The sequence below is a fragment of the Uranotaenia lowii genome, chromosome 2 (assembly GCF_029784155.1).
Source record: "Uranotaenia lowii strain MFRU-FL chromosome 2, ASM2978415v1, whole genome shotgun sequence".
Lineage (NCBI taxonomy): Eukaryota > Metazoa > Arthropoda > Insecta > Diptera > Culicidae > Uranotaenia > Uranotaenia lowii.
The window spans coordinates 115,186,739-115,206,705 of record NC_073692.1 but is presented as its reverse complement, the minus strand read 5'-3'; the positions used below and the strand labels follow the sequence as shown (position 1 = coordinate 115,206,705).

Here is a 19,967-nt window from a genome sequence, read left to right as displayed (position 1 = left end):
GTGAGTGGGTTTGTCCCACTAAAACCACCTTGGGCCTTGTATACCTCCCTAAAGTCCACCTGGGGTCTGTGATCTTGGGCCTAACCCCAGTCTACTATTTTCAACGATGGAAGGCCAAATCACGGCATACTCGTTTTTGCCAAACGGGTCCAGGAGTCTCGAAACGCAATGCGAAACGTCTCCCGCCCAATTTGCTAGTCACACAAACGAATTAGGGTTATGACCCCCAGAAACGCATGTCGATGACACTTCTAATACCTACTGCTTCTGGAATCATATCTGCCAGGCATCTTGCGTTTGGATGCTGGTACCTGGTACCCTGTGTAGATTTTTCGAAGATCTGTCGGCAGCCTCAAATGTCTATCCTACGAGCTTTGCTGCAGGGATAAGATATGACTTTCTCCGCAGCGGATCTCGTAGGAAAGGGGGAACTTTCCTCCCGAGAGATGTCCTCGGAATAGAGAGGATCACGACGCCAGACTCTAGTCGAAGTAGGACGAGGTGCGTGATACATGGCACTACAGTTGGAAATCGCCGTGAGGCTAAGGAGACCGGACCAAGGTCGGTGTAGACTGACCTCATCAACTAGAGACTGCTGAGTAGAATGTGAATCCCAAGATGGCAAACGTTTGTTGAAGGTCCGACAAATGGACATGGTCATGGTATTCGTCGTCGTTCGTGGTGAAAAAGCCATATTCTAACTGTTCGGGCAACGAGAGAATGTGAGAAACTGTTCGGGCAAATGTGATCTTTACAAACTTGAGCAGGCAATTGATGATAAATTTCCTTATGCTGATAGACTGCTAATAAGATGGTAATTCGTATGCCTGATGTGCCCCTTGGTTTCACCCTATGATACTACATCAAGGGGTAGGCTGTGCTCATGCACTAAAACATCTCAATGTTTTCCTTTATCCACTTTCTCATTTTTGGCCTTTCTCTTTTATCCTCTTGCTCCTTTTGTCCTCCTTTTTCTTTTCCTCTGTCTCCTTTTCCTTTTACGCGAACTTCAGACTGGTACGGAAGACCTCGAGATGTGTGCAGATTAGGTAACGTAACACAAAGTAACTCGCGTCCGTCACAGCATCCACTCCATGGGGACCTCGAAACTTGTGCCGATTATCATCTTCTCTTATCCGTATTCATCCGGGCATGATTTGCGAGATTTCGTCGCGACATATTTCACGCGCACCATTTTCAGCGTTCAAATTATTAAGTTGTTAACGCCTTGAAACTAACCTGGGGCTGGTAAATATACCATGTTCTGTCGATTCCTCCTTATCTACACATTCCGGGCATAAGTGAGCTGATAAGCTATAACCGATGAAAGTATTGCTTAAAGTATCAACCTTTACCCGAAAGGAAGTGCGTCAGGTTGAAGTAGATCTCTCCATCCTTCCAATTTACCCACTCTGAAAGTTGCGAGGTTAGCCGATGCGTTGTTCAATGCATTCCATTGCTCCTGCCGCTTGAGCATTGACGCTGCTCGTTGAGCATTACGCATTCCTCCAACAGCTCTTGCTTCGTAACACTCCTTATCCTCCGCCAGGGTAATGTCGGTGGTAATCATGCCCACGATGACAAAAGCTGCATCTGCTGATATGGTCCTGTATTCACAGGAAACTCGCATTGGCTATCAGCCATGTGTGCTTCTTAATTTGGATATTTTGCGCTCTATCTCTATGGCGGAGCTCCAGGCCGCTCTCCCGTATCGTAGTTTCGACAGTGCTACGCTCGCAAGCAGACGTCTCCTGCTACTCTTTGGACCATGGTAGTTCCACATTATCCAGGGCAATGAATGCACTCTCACAACAGTATTTGACATGCGTACCAAAACTTGTCGACCATTACTCCGAGGTATTTTAGCTGCTGTTTCCAAGATGCCCTGTGTCCTCCAACAGTAATCTCCATGTGCGGCACCTCTTATCTGTTGGCACGGGCAGAACTTCGGTTTTATGGTGAGCTATCTGAAGCTTAACTCCTTCTACTCAGATGTCCCCTGACACCGTTGCAAGGTCTTCTAGCTCCTCGATTGTTTCGCCGGTGATCATAAGCACGATATCGTCAGCAAATTCGACTATCTGCGTGCCTGCTGCTAGTTTCTGCATTAACACCTTATTATTCTAAAGGCATTCTAAAGCACTGGTCCGAGTATGGAACCGTGTGGAACACCCGCTGTTAGGGCAGGGGATTTTAACCCAGTTTCGGTTTCGTACGTCAGGATTCGATTTTCGAAGACGCTTCCTATTATCCTACAGAGGGTATTGGCAATCGCTTTGGCAATCGCTTCCCAGCTGGCATTATGGAAGGCACTTCGACACTCCACTTCCGCCTTCTGTAGGGATAATAGGTCTGTTGAATATGATCCTCTCGAGTAGCCTACCAAGGGTGTCCAGTCAACAAATGGGTCTGTCTGATGATGGATGCCCTGGGGGTCTGGCTTCGATAGTAGCACCAATTTCGCAAAGATCCCTCCTCGAAACTTACAGTGCGAACTAACAAAAAGATGGTATGTAATCGCTCAGATAAGCTCCCTTTAACTCAGAATTGAATCTATCAATGCCTTCGATGTGTAAGCTTCTCGATTTTTTATCATCGCGTTCGTTACAACCGGAGTTTTTTTTGCGAAATGTTACGGTCGATAGTATGATGGTGGACTACCACCGACGCTATGATGCCGTGTTTTTGACTTTTTTAGCCAAAGTTTACCATCATTCATTTCTTCTAAATTTCTATCTGTGAAATTTCATAATCTTAACATGTTATTACTTGAAAGAACCTCACTTTTCACCGATAAGGCTGATAAATTAAGTAACAAACATAAATTACGGAGAATAATCTCTTCATAATATTTCAATAGTTTTTTAACATTTAAAAGTAAAAGCGTTTAAATGATACAGCTTTATATTTAAATTGTTAGAATGGAGTCGAAATACAGTTGATCCTGGATACGCAAGAATTCAAGAGACTGAACTTCTTATATAAATTGTGTGGAAATGTTAATTGTTTTTTTCCTCATTTGTAAATTTTATTGAATTGGAGTAAAATTAATTTGAGAACAAAAACCATATCAAACGGATGTAAATAAGAAATCTCTTATTGATTCTAAATAAATCGTAGATGTTCAAAAGTCAAACACAAACATTGCCTATATTTTAATTTCACAATGTCAGTTTTGTAACATAGACTGTACATTACAACTTAAGCTCAGCAAGGTTAATCTCTTTAATTTTCTTGATTTATCCAGGAAAATGGCTCTCGCTTAAAGAGGTTTTATGTGTATCCTGATTTCGTTTATCCAGGACTGTATACCCATTTTTAGCTGGATTTGAAAAAAAGGAAAATGATTCCATTTTTTCAGGACTCCATATTCAATTGCAGATCAAAGTTCACAATTCTGAATCTGAATTTAAGTTTTGTATTCCAAAATTTACGAAATTGATTTTATGTTGGTAAGGCTAGCTGATCAAAACTTTAGAAGTTATAATTTGTTTTTAGATTTTTATGGTAAACGCAGTTATTTTCGATGAGTCACAATTCCGGCACAAACCAAGAACCAAAAAAAGAACTAGCGCTAGAATTGAAAACTCATCTTCCTTACCTGGCGCAAGAAGAGGGTCTATTAAAAAGGTGAACGCGTGGGCAGCTTCAATGGGCTTTTTATTAGCTCCGAGCCATCGCATCGCCCGTTTCCCATGGCATGGCGCGTAGCCAACCACATTTGGCTACGAAAGCATAATAATGACAAACTACATCTATCCTGCTCGATTGCCGGCACGGCAAACGAGAGGACGCCCTTTGGATATGGGTTCGATTTAGTGCCACACAACACATTACCCACCCACCCACAAACCGGTGTGGCCGGATAGAAGTCATCCCGACAAAACGCATAAACTTGTCCCATTGCACGTTCCGATGGATAACCAGTTTCTACGAGAAGTTTAGTTACCTCTCCGGTTGAACTCTGAATCCATCTAATCCCATCCGAAATCTTCCTCGGTGCGGATCCGGTGCAGGTTCAAAGCTCCAGCCAGAACTTTTTAACCCTTCTTTCTTCGAAACCGAAGAGGCGTAAGGTGACACATTTGCCGCCGCCGCCAGACGATGGTGGTCCAGCCAAATACCCGTCGAAAAACCGGTTGATGAACTATAACGAGCGGACAATGACGCGTGGGAGGACCTTCTGCTGATTCTTCTAGCTAAAGCAGAAGACATTTCACTCGAGCCACCCTGTCGGGGATCGGTTTTTGGGAAAGCCGGCTTCGGCGCTCGCTCGGGAGGGGAAATTTTCAATACAATCAAACCGAACGTCGTTCGGGTTTCGCTCGGCTCAATATTTTTCACCATTCCGCTTCACACTGGATTCGCTCGGGCCTCGCTCGGGGGTTGCCGAAGGTTGCTTCGATCGAGATGGATTCAGTGTGCAATCCGGTGCGCTATTATGCGGACAGTTCGAAACGGGAGGGTCTTTTCGCGTGGTTCACTTCCTACTGCAATTGGCGATGGTTTGACGTTCGCTTTCGCGTGGTTCGTGTGGGGTTGCGCGTGATTTCCGATTCGGTGCTCCAGTTGTGAGAAAACGGAAAATTGCACTGCTAATGAAGGTGGATTGAATCAGTGGCAGCATCCGACAGAAGGATTGTACCTGGCAGTGGAAACAGCTGGTCGATGCAGCTCTGAAAATTTTGCTGTGACCCACTTTTTGGTAGGGATATGATAAATGGTTTGAGCTTGGAGAAGTGTAGTTTAGAGTAGTGACCAAAGTGTGGAACCGAAGATTCAACCAAAAAAAATGGCAAGGATAATCCATACCAAAATCTAACTGATTGGAAACCGAAGAAACCGAATACCAAAGAGCAAGTGTGTACTGCAGCGAGTGTTCAAGAAAGCTTAAGTCAAAACGTGCTAGATTAACCCGGATTTACTTCCGTGTTATCTTAATTGCTGTAAATAAAGTGTAATTTAGATAACGTGCCGTGGTGGATACGATTTCGAACCTCTACCTCTGGGTATCGTAATTGTCGTGCCCTGAGCAACCGAAGAAAAAGAAACCTTAGACCCTGGTTAACATAATACATTCCCCGATAGTCAGTGTGGAGGATAGAGAGTGTGGGTCATAAAAGTTCCGCCGTGAGTGAACCCCGGCAAGACGAAACATAAATACGGAAAAGAAGTGGCAGATAGCAGATAACAAACCGAGATGACTATGTTGGCGGTGAAGAATTTCTTCCTCCCGGAGAGGAAGGCACCACCGGAGACTCCCAAGTTCTCCCGCATGCCGGAAGCATTCCTGCGCTCGATTCGGCGCCGCTCGTTGCGAATCAAGCGACCGAAGACGGTGATTGTGGAGCGCGAGAAGCGGAAATCTGGTAATTATCGCATTTTTGGGGCTTTCGACGTTAACTTAGTACACCGGAATGGAAGCTATTTGGATCAATGTTGTCTGTTCCACATTCTGAGAGTTCATCAACATATTCTCATCGATCCGATTGTTTAGTGACCTTTTTGGCCAATCTAAAAATAGTGTATTTATCGATTATCCAATATTAGATAAGAAGGTAGATATCAAGAAAAGTGTGACCTATTTCGAGTTTCCTAACGTGATATAATTCAGGATTAGTTTCTTTGACCATGTTCCACTAATCCTCGGTCCTATTGTTCAAACTTTCTGACGACAGCCAAACTGCACTCTTGGGATCTACTAAAGGGAAACCAGAACTCACGTCATGTGTGACGTAATCTCAATGTGCCCAAACGTCGGCTGACGACGCTTAAGCAAGCAAAAATGATGCAAAACCATCATCTAACAACAAGTATGAGCAACTACTATGTATGCTGTCTGGTCCGAGTTTCGTTTTCTTTATTTTGTTGCTCCTTAATAGCCGCTCGTTTTTCGAATGGTGCTGCTTATGGTAGACATGTCTCTCTCGATGCGACACACGAATTAATCACACCCATAGCCCGTGCAGAACGCGTCATCCAAGTTTAAGCCGGTTGCAGACACCGGCTGCTGCGCTCAGTGTGTCGTAACGATTTCTTCCCGTTCTTTCGGATAAAAATCGTCTTAAGGTCGAACTGCGGCAGTTCCTTAGGGTGGATAACCTATTTTACTTCTTAAAATTTGAAAATCTTAAAACGCTTTTATCAATTGTTTGTCAAAGTCTAAGCCTGAAAACATTTGATTCAAAATCATTTAGACTAATTATGCTACATTTAAAACAATACCTTTAAGATAACAGTTTGTGGAGCTGCCCTATGGACAAACTTTTGCCCCAGACACGTTTCAAAGCTTACTGCACCACGTCAAAAAGTCAACAGTGTTGCAACCGATCATCTGTTTCACATGTGATCATCACGAGTGAACTTGTTTATCGGGGTTCGGTGAATTAACCACAAATTTAGCGCACCCGGGAACGGAACTGCGCCATTTTCGTCATGAGTAATTCAATCTCCGAATCAGCGCCGCGCCACTCAACCAAGAGAGTGGTGGGCGTAAACAAAACGGTGAATGATTTAAGAATGTTTCCCGGAACAAGCGGTTCAAGTCATCGGGGTAGGTCAGCGTACATTGAATTGTAATGGACTTTCTTCGTTCTTCGCTGGAAAGGCGTTTAGGTCATAGATAAATTGATAACAACACAGCACCTTATGGTACCTGGAAATATTCTAATACAATTATAAAAAATTGTCGTAACATTGCTGCACCCAATAAGGGGGGTACTGATAAGCGTTATCTGGAAATCGTTTTATTTTTGTTTGGCTTTCGACACTTGAGTAAATATTGTTTAGCGATGGATACATTTTTTCCGTGTTTGCATTTATGCAAAACAGGGCGGTCCATTCAAGGGAAAGTTTCATTGGATGAGTAGCTGTTAATCCGGATTACCGGGAGCTGAGACACAGCAAAGTAATAAAGAACAGGCCTTATCACGTTCTTTAGCCTATCATATGGCTCCGTGACGGGTTTCAAAACATTTGGTTAATTAAGAAGGAATATTCTGTGACTTTTTGGTTGATTTAGAATCGAACAAAGTATCAAAATTTCCAAACAAAAAAAATTGATCCAAAATCAAATTTGCTTGGTTTTACCATGTTTTTCAGCCTATCGGACGACTCCATGCCGATTTTGAGCTAATTTGGTAAACTATAAACGGTCGATCTACGACTTCCTTACCAAATATTTGGTTTTATCTCGGTTCGGAATTTCAACGAATTTTTGCAAAAACGCCTTTATCGATCGTAATTTCAGAAAATCTCTTTAAGCTTTTATCAAAGCATTAAAAGTGTCTTTAAAAATTACCGAACGATTCAATCATCGAACGGGAAGGTCGCCCAGACAGTGATTAATTCAGCCATTTCCAATTACCAGCAACCATGAAAATCCACTTACTCACAGCTATTTACACTTTTCAACACCCGATTTCGCACACCAAGGTGTACCTTTCCACAAAGTACCTACTAAAATCACTCCGCAAAGTGATTTTCCATCGAACTGCTAACGACCCCATGATGGAATTAATTTCCCACCACACGGTTTTCTTCTCAAAAAAAGTGCTCCACCATCTTCAGACTCGTCTGCCGTCTGCGGCCGCTCTCTTTCGTTACTTGGTTGGTGCAGACAGACACTTCCCGATTCTCCTACTTATTGCCCTTGGCCGCGATTGCTCGTAAATTTAATTTCGGTTACATTTCACGCCTTTTTGCCGAAAGATGTTTTCCGGTGAAAAATTCCGGTGTCGTCTGTTGCCAATTCGTCGTTCAGTTACGGAAGAAAGTCCCTGCAGCTGACCGTTGCAAATTTGACTTTCACGCATTGCGTAATTGTGCTGAGAATGGATTTTTTTCTGACCTTTTTCCTCCTTGGTCAAGGTTTTGGGAAGGGAACAACGATTAAACTTTCCCATAAATTGTGTGAAATTTGTGTGGTAAAAGTTTCGATTTTTGAAACATTTTTTTCCCCGGGAGGTCTTTAAGGGAACAGATGATGTCATATCGTTTATGTTGCTGTCTTGCCACCTGCAAGAAGAATATATCCCAATGGTCGATAGACGACGAAATGAATAAGTCATAAAAAAGTTAGAACCGAAGACGATCGTTCAATGGATATCCGTATAAAATATGGAAAGAAACGACGAAGCGCGGTACCAAAACACATGTGCTTCAAATGGAATCGTGTGCTGCATTGAGAATTATGCTGCGGTCGGTTGTTTGTTGGCGGCTTTGAGATAATCGCCCAATCCGAAAGGAAACGAATCTATTTAGGAAAGTGACTTTTTAAGGAATTAGATAGGAAAACCGCCAGCGGCCGCAGGAAACCGTTATTGATTGTTCTAGTCAAAAAAAAATAAAATAAAACCGCAATGTCGGTTTGTGTCACACATAATTTTTTATTCCAATATTTATGGAGCTAAAACTTTGTGGAAGGCACCCGAAAAGCCACGGTCACGTTTTCGTTTACTTTTCTTGAACTTGACCATTAGTAATCAACCGTACCCGGGGCTAAAAATAAAACATCGCTTAGTTTTCGTCAATCTTGGCACAGTTTGGCAGCGCCCTCGCCTAATTTAATTAGGTATGAAGCTGATTCTAACGGTGGTGTGACGACAAGCTGGTGTGCAAAAATTGGCCAAACACTTGCGCGAGGTTGCCAACTATGCGAAAAAACCAACTAACTCATAATGACGACATGCAACATATTTTTACTTGTGGGATAAACGTTTGGCCAGCATCGAAACGGAATGGCACCAGGTGGCCGTTTCTGTGACATGACGTAAACAAATGATTATTTTTGGCTGAATTGCGTGCCACACAGCAGTGATTCATTAGACAGGTACGACGGAGTCAATTTAGATTTTGTTAACTCTAATCTACTTTGAAGTGTCATTTTTTTAAACTTTCCATTACATGTTGCACCTGGTATACAAGTCATATTTTTTTGATTCACCCTATCAAAAATATATTCTTTGGAAAGAGAATTGAATTTCCGTTGAAATCAAGTATTGAAATCGACGCTGTCTAGTTTTACAAAAATTAAAAACATTTAAGTATGTAATACCTATTTAATGCCGTCAACGCAAAGAACCGCGCCAATATTCCATTATGTGGTAGAAAAGTGGATGATAGATATTGTAAACTCTCATCTGTTCTGTTACTTACTATTCTGTACGACTTTCAGAAACTTCTAGGAAAAATATATACATTGGAAAGGGAATTGAATTTACTTTCTGATGAAGTATTGAAAATAGATCTGTGCATTTGTACAAAAATTTAAAAAAATGAATCGTGCAATACTTCTCCAATATCTCTAACGCAAAAATCTACGTAATCAACGTACTCTATTCCGGGGTACTAGAGCGGGTTAAGGGTCAATTTTGTGAACTCATATTTCTAAAGTGAAATACATTCATTGGAAAGGGAATTGAATTTCCGTTGATATGAAGTGATGAAATTGTCACTGTACAGATCTGTTAAAATATTAAAACTAAAGATGTACAATACCTCTTCAACTTGGTCTTAGACATTCGACCATTTTTGCAGTAGAAAGTTCTTAAACAATCCGTCAATTTTTTACCGGTAAAAATTTCATCCCTAAAAGAATTACCATCATAAGACACATCAACGGAAAATCCGAATCCGCCAATTGCAGACGCAGGATTCAAACAAACCCCACCCCTTTCTCGTCGTCAAGCGAGCGGCGGGTTTCTTTCGTCAAGTTTTCTTTCCAGAAAGCAGACAAGATTGCGGGAAAGCAGTGCAGCGCGAAGAGGGTTGTCGCATCACTCGCTGGTTCCCGGATTCGTCGTAATCGTAAGTCGAATTTTACCTTCTCATGCAACGCGGAAGGTAAAACTTCCAGGTTGAAGCCCCTTTCGAAATAAGTTCAATTGGAAGCATTCCGGGTCATTCCTAACACCGAAGTGGGTGCGTAAAGTGTTGTGGTTCTCCTATAACCGTTAAGATTAGAAATATAAAACAAAAGCCATGCTTCATAAGTCGCCTGATGGATTCCGACTAAGAAGGAGCTGACGTGCGGTTTGTTTCTAAACATTGTTGGGTTCGATAAACAAACTTGAAAACAACCGGGATGCGATGCACAGCTGTCAGGACTCATTTGAATGCAAATTATACGACTCTTAGCGATTATTCCTTCGGTCGATACCACGCAATGTCTTCGAGTGCGTGCCCGGCTTACTGGAAACTTTCTTCGGGAAGCATCCTGCCCTGGAGCCTAAGGTATTTTCGCCTTTTTCGTTTTTTTGTGGCTCAATCCGAGGGAGGGCGTAAGAACAAAAACCAACAGAGAGGAAAGAAGTACTCGAACCTCGAAGTTACCCTTGGCTCCCTCGTAAGTAATCTAAAAAGAGGAAAAAAAACCTTCAGAGCCATTTGAAAAAACAAATTGATAAATTCGTCACGCTGTTGATTTCTGCTGCTCCACCCTTCCACTCTTTTACGTAACTCAGTGGCCCAGAAGAAAAGCCAGAAAAAACACAGGATGTACCGATGCCAATAATAGTACCCATAAAAAAAACTTTTAATCCACCCTCGTAGCGCTTTTGATGGTGGTCCAATGAAGCGTGTAAGAGATTTAATTTTTGTTTCGCCACCACCACAGCAGCTTGAAATGTCTATCATTTCGTCCAAAAAAAAATTGTATACCAGCTAGGCGTACGAGCTGAGGGATTCCAACTCACGCGTTCCCAAGTTTGAAGATTGCGCGCGTCGCCGCTGATGCGATAAACTTCATAAAGTGTAGCATTTTTGGCTTTGGGCTGGTTCAAAGTGGGTGTGTTTGCCAAATCTTATCGGTGCCGAACCACAGGAAGTGTTGCTAATGCTGCCGCGTGGTATTTCCCGATTTGCCCCTATAAGCCAATAAACATTGATTTATAACGAATCGCTTTATCGCGTTTGGATGACGGCTGCCACATCACCCAACAATTTCATATCAAAACATACGCTTCGACGTCGATGCAGTCTGGGACAAAACAAGAGACGACGGTCATCAAATTTAATATGGTCCACCGAGGGCATCAGAAATTGAATCGAAATTATAATAATTCCTTAATAGGCACATTTCGGAGGGGTTCATAAATAAGACGCGCTGCCACACACTCACTCGTTAGAGTTGGCACAATAAAAATTAACAATGACCGAGCGAAACGGTCACAGTTTCATTCATTCATCCATTCATTCGTCGGCGGCGTCAAAATTACGCGTCGTCGTCGTCGTGTGCGGAATTTGGTTACAAGCAACCTTGTTGCAGAATTAAACATTAAACTCAGTTATTAAAACGCGCCGACTACCGACTGACCCTCTAGAATTCGTACCAGAAAGAAACGCAACTCGGACTGTTGTGTGTGGGACATTCTGCCCGGCCTGCACAAAAATATGATGACCAACAACAATAACGTAGTCGAAGAATCTGAGCAGGGACACCGGGGGCAAAAAAACTGCGGCGCGCGCCACCAGTTTAAGCCATAAAAATTAGGAACGGTTGGTCACGGGCTAGCAATTAAAAATGTGACAACATCTATGAATGTTTCTGGTTTTTTTTTGTAGTTCCTTCACATATGTGAGTGTCCTTTTGTAATTGTTAATTATAATTTTATTCAATTTAAGAATTAAGTCGGGGCTAGATGACCAGTTTTGGGAAATCACTACAAATTTGGGTAATAATTTGGGTAATTTGGGTAAAATATTAGATGTACATTATGGATGTACAGCGAATTCGGACTGCTGAATATAAATTTAATACAATTGGTCCTCAATAACTGCCTTATGGAACACCTGACGACGCACGAGGCGAATCAGTTGTGCTCAGTTGAGAATATATGGTCCGAGAAAAGTGGTCCTAAGTATCTGCCCTATGGAACATCTGACGGCATTCGGAACAGTAAGAGAGACTAAAAATGGCTTGGCCACTTGAGAACGTTGAATGGTAGAAATTAAAGAATATATTATCCGGATGATATAGCTCTTGTACAGGGTGTGTTCACTAAATTTTCAAGACCAAACTATGGAGATGATATGAAGAACGTACAGAATAAAAATTAAAGTAATAAAAATTAATCAATCAAATATTTGGCAACACTGAAATAGAAGCTTCAAAGCCTAAACAAAAACACAAATCAGTTATTGGTCTAATCTGCGACAACAATGACGTAAATTCCGGTAAATAAGACGAACTGAAGTAGCGGAGAGTTGAAAGGCTGCTGCTTTGTTTGATTTGAAATGATGCCCGTTCCGGTAAATAAGACGGACTAAAAAACGCGCAGATTAGAAAGGTTGCTGTTTTGTTTGTTTCGGAATGATTCAAGTTCCGGTAAATAAGACGGACTGAGAAATGCGCAGATTAGAAAAGCCACTGCTTCATTTGTTTTGAAATAATGCCAGCTTCGGTAAATAGGATGGACTGAAGAAGCGCAAATTTGAAAGGCTGTTGTTTTGTTTGTTTTGGAAGGATACCAGATCGAATGAAAAAGCGCAGATTAGAAAAGCCGCTGCTTTGCTTGTTTTAAAATGATGCAAGTTCCGGTAAATAAGAAGCGAAGATTTGAAGGACTGCTGCCTCTTTTGTTTTGAAATGATGCCAGTTTCGGGAAATAAGACGGACTGAAAAAGCGCAGATTAAAAAGGCCGCTGCTTTATTTGTTTTGAAATGATGCCTGTTCCGATAAATAAGACGGCCTGAAGAAGCGCAGATTTGAAAGACTGCTGCTTTGCTTGTTTTGGAAGGATACCAGTTCCGGTAAATAAGACGGACTGAGAAGCGCAGATTTGAAAGGTTGCTGGATTATTGATTTGGAATGACGCCAGCCCCGGTAAATAAGACGGACTGAAGAGGCGCAGATTTGAAATACTGCTGCTTTTCTAGTTTTGAAAGGATACGAGTTCCGGTAAATAAGACGGACTGAAAAGCTAAGATTAGAAAAGCCGCTGCTTCTTTTGTTTTGAAATGATGCCAGTTCCGGTAAATATGACGGACTGAGCAAGCGCAGATTTGAAAAACTGCTACTTTGCTTGTTTTGAAATGATGCCAGTTCCGGTAAATAAGAAGTACTAAAAAAGCGCAGATTTGAAAGGCAGTTGCATTGTTGGTTTGGAATAACGCCAGTTCCGGTAAATAAGACGAACTGAAGAAGCGCAGATTTGAAAAGCTGCTTCATTTGTTTTGAAATAATGCCAGTTCCGGTAAATAAGACGGACTGGAAAAAGCGCAGATGAGAAAGGCTGCTGCTTTGTTTGTTTGAAAATGATTCCAGTTCCGGTAAATAAGACGGACTGAAGAAGCGCTGATTTTAAAGACTGCTGCTTTGCTTGTTTTGAAATGATGCCAGTTCCGGTAAATAAGAAGGACTGAAGAAGCGCAGATTAGAACAGCCGCTGCTTTGTTTGTGTTGGAAGGGTGCCAGTTCCGGTAAATAAGACGGACTGAAGAAGCGCAGATTTGAAAGGCTGCTGCTTTGTTTGTTTTGAAATGATTCAAGTTCCGGCAAATAAGACGAACTGAAGAAGCCCAGATTAGAATGCTGCTGCTTTGTTTGTTTTGGAATGATTTTAGTTCCTTTAAAAAAGACCGACTGAAAAAATGCAGAATAGAAAGGCTGTTGTTTTGCTGATTTTGAAAGGATTATTTACCGGAACTGGCATGGTAAATAAGACGGACTCAAGAAGCGAAGATTAGAAAGGCTGTCGCCTCATTTGTTTCGAAATTATGCCTGTTCCGGTAAATAAGACGGACTGAGAAAAGCGCAGATGAGAAAAGCTTTGGAGCACCTGAAGCTGTGGAAGAGATGCATCAAATAATCATACAAACAAACGAGCTGTCCATATATTTTTCAAACAAAACTGTTGTGGTAGAAGTATTGGAAACGCTGTCCTAGAGATACTAGTGCGAATGTTGCAAATAAGCTGTCCAGTTTTCTGCCATCTCAATTCCCATATACTCTTCCTAATCAACGACTAACACGTTAATAAACTAGCTCATCACAATCACGGGAGCGTATATATCATTTTAATAGCAGTTACTGCCGCTATTATAGCGTAGTGATCCATTATCATGCGTTCCGAGGGGCCTGGCCACCACATTCGGTAGGAGGGATGAACCGTCCCAATCTTGATTTTTCTGCGTACGGACACTTTTCGACGGGGCCAGACGCGTAGCGTAATCAGAAGTAGAAAAAACAACCAATCTATGCATTCATACATGTGTGTCACCGGCCTGAAATATGAACCAATTATCCGGGTCTAATGCCTCCGGAGTTTTGTCATCATAACAATGATTCGACACGCACATATTATGTGGCACAGTGACAGGGCGTCGTGCAGCAAAATTATGATCTGAACGGAGATAACTGAAAGAGGACGCGGCAGCACGCGGCGGACCCCTTTTCTAATACCCGGTGGTCAGTTTTGGGCCGGGGCGGGTTTCGTGTTTCCGGCAATCCATTGACGATATAGGGGTTGATTGATCGATTGATATGTCCTCTGTGCGGAAACGCTGATGGTCCACTTTTACTTTGGGCCGAGCGACAGTTGTCGGGCACCCGGACTGTATGCTCCAGAAAGATAATTAAATCTTTTCCAAGACAGATAGACAGGCAGCTGCACGTGCTTTGAAGGAAAATCTAACCTGACAGTAGCTAGCATCTGTTTGTTGGTGCGTTTTTCCTTTTTTCGGTTCGGGAAAAAGGACATTTTCCGGCACTTGAAATCTAATTAGAGAAGGTTAAAAACATTACACTCTTGCTTAGCTTTTGTGGGAATGCTCATCGAAAGAAGTTAAGAACGAACACCCAAATTGAAATTTATGCGATGTCTTTTCTCTCTTGAAAACTCATTTAAATCGGTCGTAAATTTCGTCCTTACATCTGCTATTCCCATCATCGTCGTTCGGAGAAAGTGACATCAATAAAGGGCACCGGTTAATGGTTGTTCCACAACTTGAGCCTAATTTTATCGCCCATCGAACATCGATGGGCGCGAGCGCCCTTACCCATCAATGGATAAGTAAATTTGAATGACTCTTGGATGATGGTTTTGCAACCCTTTCCCTTCGGGAAAAGGCCGTTGCCATTTTTGGTTCGTGATGTTTCTAACCAAATTTAGAGTGAAACCCTCGTTTTTCTAGTTCACTCTTTGGACCGATTTTTTTTTGGGACGGTGATTAACTTCAATTAGCAAACCGTTTGCTCGATTGATCGGCTCAAGGGATGTGTCTATAAATTATCATCTTTGTTCGTAAAAAATCTCTGTTGGGTTCTACCATTTTCAGACATTTTTGGTTCTGTTTGGAAGTTGAGAAAGTTATAATTATAGGCATATTATTTTTACTGCATTTTAATGGATGAAACCACACTGGTCCATCTTCCGCTAGTTGAAGTCAGATTCTCTATCGGCTTCATTCCAAACGTATTAACCTTCTATTTTTGGGCCTGACCGTTGCAAAAACAAGCAACGGAAGCAACTGGCCCTTTAAAAAACATCGCAAGAGCATGCTTTCTCTCTGAGGCAGGCATACAAACATTCACAACATTGCCCAATGTCTGCTACTGATGCTGCTGATGCTGCAGACCTCCGTCATCATAAATGTTCCAAATATATTTCGAGATGGATGCATTGTCACGAATTTCGACTGCAGCATTGACTATCTTCCGGAAACAAAACCGGCAACAATAAGAACAAGTTCAACAGATACAAACGTCGTCAGTCGTCCGTCCATCGATTGAGGAAGAAATGTTCTACTTTCTACGGTGCACCCTCTCTTAAATTTTTTCACTCCTCATTCGCAGAAACATCTGATTCTAGGAAACGAAAATTTCCTAGGGATCCTCAAAAGATTGGCAGAAGACAGGCAGCCGCCAGTCAGCCCGCGCCTTAAGTAGACCCTTTCACACCCTATAGCTAGAGCTAGGCCCATGAATAGGAAGAAGATCGTCAGTCAGTCAGTCAGAACTCTGGCTAGAGTCAGTCCGTCAATGAGAAAAGGATGAGTCTTCGATTGAATCAACCTTTTGAACCGGGCACAAAAATAAGAGCAGCAGCAACGACACAAAAGTGTCACATAAATAGTCGAGAGAGCGCACAATGTGTATCGATTTTTGTTTGTTTCGGGACACGTCTCTGATTTCAGTCGTCGAACTTGGTTGATGTGATGTGTCTGACTGTCTGTCTGTCTAGATCTTTTGGGTTAAAATATACCTATCCGTATAGGCAGTCGCACGGGGAGACCAAAAGATGGATCGATTTCGTTCAGTATTTTTTTCTCGCTTTTCGGATCAGACCTCTTTCGCAACTTTGTATGCATCAATAATCTGGCTCTCGGGGGAAGAGTTTTGCGGCGGGGTTGCCGAAACCGAAGAAAGTTCACATGGTTCGGGATGATGGGACACAGCCGGATATAAATATCATCCAATGATGATGTGACAGTTGCTTCTTGGGACGAAGATAAAAATGGGGTTCCTGACATTTGTTTGGAGTTTTACTTTTTGAACAGCTCTAGATGATGTGTCAAATGATATCGGTTGAAAGTTACAAGCAATAATATTGCAAGGTAGATATGAAACTTTATCAGAGAGACATTCTCGAGTCAATCTTAGCAAAAGCCTTTCAAATTTGGCCACACCATCCTATTTGTCGGAACCAGAAAGTGCTCAGAAAAAAATCAGTATAAGCGTTTCAACCTGTGTTCCTTCGGCCACTCTTACTGGAGCCGGAACAATCTAAATGGAATTAAAGAAACAGTTTTCGGATATGAGCTCTTTAATACAATCCCTCTTCCTTCCTTACAATCTATCCTTCCTATTCCTACGCTCAAAAAAAAATTAGTAACAGGCTATCAAAATTGAGCCTTTTCAGTTATCCATCTTGTTTACCGGAGTGGGGAAAATTTAAGTAACACATTTAAGTCTTTTTTAACCGGAGCCGGGACAATCTCGAACCGATTTTAGTAACACCCTTTCCATGAGTGCTTCTTCAACCACTGCTACTTATCTTCCTTAAAAATGTCAAATGTCAAATATAATATAATCCAAGCAACAGTTTTTGAATATGAGTTCTTTCAAGCACTCCGTCTCATTTACCGGAGCCGGAACAGTCTCCAAACAGTCGTGAACTTCATTTCCAACTACAGAGTCTAACTACACAGTCTTATTCGCCAGATCCAAAAAATTTAGAAAACAATCATAGCAACCGACTTCCAAAATTCTTCTTGCTCAGCTATTCCGTCTTATTTACCGAAGCCGGAACAATCTTGAAAAGCTTAGTAAAAGCCTTGCAAATCTGTGCTTTTCCAACCACTCCGTCTTATTTACCGGAGCCGGAACTTATCAATAATCAAACTACCCTAAGTACGCATCAGGCCCGTGCGAAGGACACGTCTATAGTCCAAATTCAGTGAACAATAATGACACCACCAAAAACGCTCGAAGAATATGGAAAATGATTCCCAAAACTATCTTCCTTCTTGATCGGACCATCACACAACTTTGAATAAAGATATACATATGTATTATAATGGAAAAATAAAATTGTTATTAGATGAAGATTAATCCCCGTGATCATTGTTTGTTCATTTTGTTCAACACCAGAAATTTTCTTCCAGTCTCACTCTATCCACATTAGACTGAGTTGATTTGGGGTCATTTTTGAATTTCTCAAACCCTGGGGTCTAAAATACTTCGTGTTGGTTCAAGACTCATCCATGATTTTTTGCAGAATTTTTGAGTTACGTTTACATGAGTAAATTTGGACTTTTATGTTTGTATAGAAAAATTTAATATTTTGTACTGAAAAATCAACATCATTTTTGGTTTCTTCTGTGAAACCTAGCCTGTTAAAGGTTTTTGTGCAAATTTATAAATTTTTTAAAGGAAATTTTCCGCTGAACAACTTTGATGAAGACCGTAACTTTGTATCTTATAAGGAAAAAAAATTATTAGATGTTTAAAGGAGGCACATATGTCTTTTGGCATTGAAAAACAATAAATTCAATAGACATCACTGCTTGGTGCGCCGCGAAGAATTGCGTGTACAGTAATCATTCAATACCTCGCTAGGCCCTAGCAGTGATGTCAATTGAATTTAGTGTTCATCAATGCCAAAAGACATGCTCTTATGTTACGGTCTTCGACAAAGTTGTTCAGCGGAAAATTTCATTTAGCAAATTAATAAATTGGCACAAAACCCATAAACAGGCTAGGTTCCACAGAAGAAACAAAAATTATGTTGATTTTTCCGTGCAAAATATTCAATTTTCCCATACAAACCAAAATGTTCAAAATTACTCAAAATTACTTAAAAATTTTGAAAATCATCATTGATGAATTTTTTAATCAAATCAAAGCTTTTTTAACCCCAGGGTTTAAGAAATTCTTAAATGATCCCAAATTGACTCAGTCTAATCCACATCATTTCTCATATCTTGAAATGTTCTAACTGACGTAACATAAAATATTGATAAGACCGTTAAATTTTATTAACTTTTACAAATAATTCCACAACAAAGATAGTAAATAAATAAATACAAAATACAAAAAATACCGATGTAATGTTTCAAATCAATGTTTATTTTTGGCAATTCGTTTTAAATTTTTCAAAATAATGTTCATTTTTCCAAGATGGAAAAATGCTTGAAAATTTCCTTAGACAGCACACATCTCAATATTTCAGGAATAACAGAAAACAATTATTCTAAATTAAAATCTCGTTCCAACCAGAATTGAATTTCCTAAAAGAATAATCTATGCACAGAAATTAAATACATTAAAAAAATTACATCGTAGTTTAAGAGTTTAAAATAAGTATTGCTCATTCAGAAAAATATTACCCTTGGATTAGTCCAAATATTGGGACAGAAAAAAAAATCAGATGTACAACCTACAATAAAAAAGACGTTAAGAATCGTTAATTAATATCAATAGCGAAAAATTGATTTAAGATCTTGTCTCAATAATAAAACATTTAAAATTCATTTTTGTTTGTTTTTTCTTACAATAATAGGTTGAATTTAAAATTTTGATTTGGTGGTATATTAAATTTTTTTAAGGGGGAGGGGGGGTAGGGTCTAACACTTTCAAAAAATCGATTTTTTTATTTTTTTATTTTCTTATTGTAAAACATTTCAAGAATGTTGTGTCAAATTTTCAAGTCAATTGAAGCAAAACTGTAGAAATTATAGGCCTTTATCTCCTCCTATCTAATACTGCAAGAAAGCAAGAGCAGAAACTTCGAACTCGTTTTTCTCGAAAGCACATTTTTAACGTCCGTGGACATCGTCATTTGAAAACTACTTATCCGATTCTTTTCAAATTTGGAACATATTTTCTACATATAAAATACCAGACCCCAACGTTTTTCTTTTTTGTATTTTTTACTTTGGGGAGATTTTACAGGTGAAAAACGGCGGATTTTTTCGTGAAAAATCGTAGTTTTTACTTCAAACAGCCACAAAAATTTCATAAAAAATTTTTTAAGTTAAATAAAAACGTTGGGGTCCAGAAAAACATCTATTAAAAATATTTTGCTCTGATTTTTTGACTTCAGATGATTCTGTGCTGAGATACAGTGTCCACCGCAAATCCTGTTTTCTAAAAGGCATCCTCGAAAGTGCTCCGTCACCGGCTCATTTTTCAATATTTTTTTACGAAAAAATTACTAAATGTTCTTTTAACAATGCTTCGTATAATGCAAAAAATTTGAATACATTTGTTTGAACGATAGCTCTAGAAAAAAATCGTGAAAATGGTGTTTTTTTTATACCTGTTAGACCCAACCCCCCCCCCCCCTTAAAGATTTAATTTAATCTCGATAAGACAAACAAATTTTAAATTATTTAGAACCTTAGAAAAAAAAACCAGGAATTTCCAAAAAGAAAAACCAGTGCACAGAAATCGAATACATTTAAAAAAAAATACATCGGAGTTTAAGAAATTGAAAATAAGTATTTTTTATTCAGAAAAATATTA

General features: G+C 40.4%; 1 protein-coding gene across 2 annotated transcripts in view; it reads left to right on the top strand.

The window, feature by feature from the left end:
* The window catches only part of LOC129748129 (centaurin-gamma-1A), a 517,098-nt gene that overhangs the window by 441,677 nt on the left and 55,454 nt on the right, over positions 1-19,967 (top strand). The window contains exon 1 of one of the 2 annotated variants that reach the window (XM_055742626.1): positions 4,432-5,369. The exons of the other annotated variant lie outside the window; for it this stretch is intronic. Coding sequence (XP_055598601.1) covers positions 5,201-5,369 — 169 coding nt within the window. The 5' untranslated portion in view covers positions 4,432-5,200. Of the gene's footprint in view, positions 1-4,431; positions 5,370-19,967 lie in introns of those variants that run through there. 2 annotated transcript variants of the gene reach the window in all.